The sequence below is a fragment of the Rhincodon typus genome, unplaced genomic scaffold, assembly GCF_021869965.1.
Source record: "Rhincodon typus isolate 14 unplaced genomic scaffold, sRhiTyp1.1 hic_rhity00000071, whole genome shotgun sequence".
NCBI classification, from domain to species: domain Eukaryota; kingdom Metazoa; phylum Chordata; class Chondrichthyes; order Orectolobiformes; family Rhincodontidae; genus Rhincodon; species Rhincodon typus.
In genome coordinates this window covers 132541-133729 of record NW_025965709.1, presented here as the reverse complement: position 1 = coordinate 133729, position 1189 = coordinate 132541, and the positions used below count along the sequence as shown (strand labels likewise).

At 50.7% G+C, this 1189-nt stretch overlaps 1 protein-coding gene across 1 annotated transcript in view; it reads right to left on the bottom strand.

The window, feature by feature from the left end:
* The window catches only part of LOC125488228 (alpha-actinin-2-like), a 19587-nt gene that overhangs the window by 5956 nt on the left and 12442 nt on the right, over positions 1 to 1189 (bottom strand). The window contains exon 10 of the mRNA XM_048621159.1: positions 879 to 1026. Coding sequence (XP_048477116.1) covers positions 879 to 1026 — 148 coding nt within the window. The remainder of the gene's footprint in view (positions 1 to 878; positions 1027 to 1189) is intronic.

Sequence of the window (1189 nt, the reverse complement as noted above, 5' to 3'; positions counted from 1 at the left end):
GCCTCCACCACTTCCTCTGGCAGCTCGTTCCATACACACACCACCCTTTGCGTGAAAAAGTTGCCCCTCAGGTCCCTTTTAAATCTTTCCCCTCTCACCTTAAACCTATGCCCCTCTAGTTTTGGACAACCCCATCCTGGGGAAAAAGATCTTGTCTATTCACCCTATCCATGCCCCTCATGATTTTATAAACCTCTATAAGGTCATCCCTCAGCCTCTGACGCTCCAGGGAAAATAGCCCCAGCCTCTCCCTATGGCTCAAACCCTCCAACCCTGGCAACATCCTTGTAAATCTTTTCTGAACCCCTTCAAGTTTCACAACATCCTTCCTATAGCAGGGAGACCAGAACTGAATACAGTTTTCCAAAAGTGGCCCTAACCAATGTCCTGTACAGGCACAACATGACCCTCCCAACCCCTATATTCAATGCACTGACCAATAAAGGCAAGCGTACCATACACCTTCTTCACTATAGAGATAGTAGGATGCTGGAGAATCTGAGTTAACAAGGTGTAAAGCTGGAGGAACACAGCAGGCCAGGCAGCATCAGAGGAGCAGGAAAGCTGACATTTTGGGTCGGGACCCTTCTTCAGAAACACCTTCTTCACCGCCCTGTCTACCTGCAACTCCACTTTCAAGGAACTATGAACCTGCGCCCCAAGGTCTCTTTGTTCAGTGACTCTCCCCAGGACCTTACCATTAAGTGTGTAAGTCCTGCCCTGTGATGTGCCTTTCCAAAACGCAGCACCTCACATTTATCTAAATTAAACTCCATCTGCCACTCCTCGGCCCATCTGATCGAGGTCCTGTTATACTCTAGGATAACCTCCCTCGCTGTTGAGACAGGGGTCAGTGTGTGGGTTCAGGGGTCACCTACCTGCTGTCCATCCTTCATGAAGGGCACATTTCTGTTTGAACTTCTCCGCTAAGTGATCCAGTCTTTCCAACCGTCGGATCTCCGTCAGGAGCCACTCCTCGTAACCTTTCTCCACTTGTTCCAAACCTTTCCAAGCATTCGCAATGTCCTGGTGGGAAAGGGAAAGGGAGGGGAGGAGATGGGGGGTTGGGGGAGGCGAACAAGATACAGATCATCCAGGGCCCCTGAGACATTGCTCTTGCCCCTGCTGTGGCCCTGGAGAGGACTCAGGATAACCTGGGGCAATGTGTGTCCTATGGTCACCTACCCGC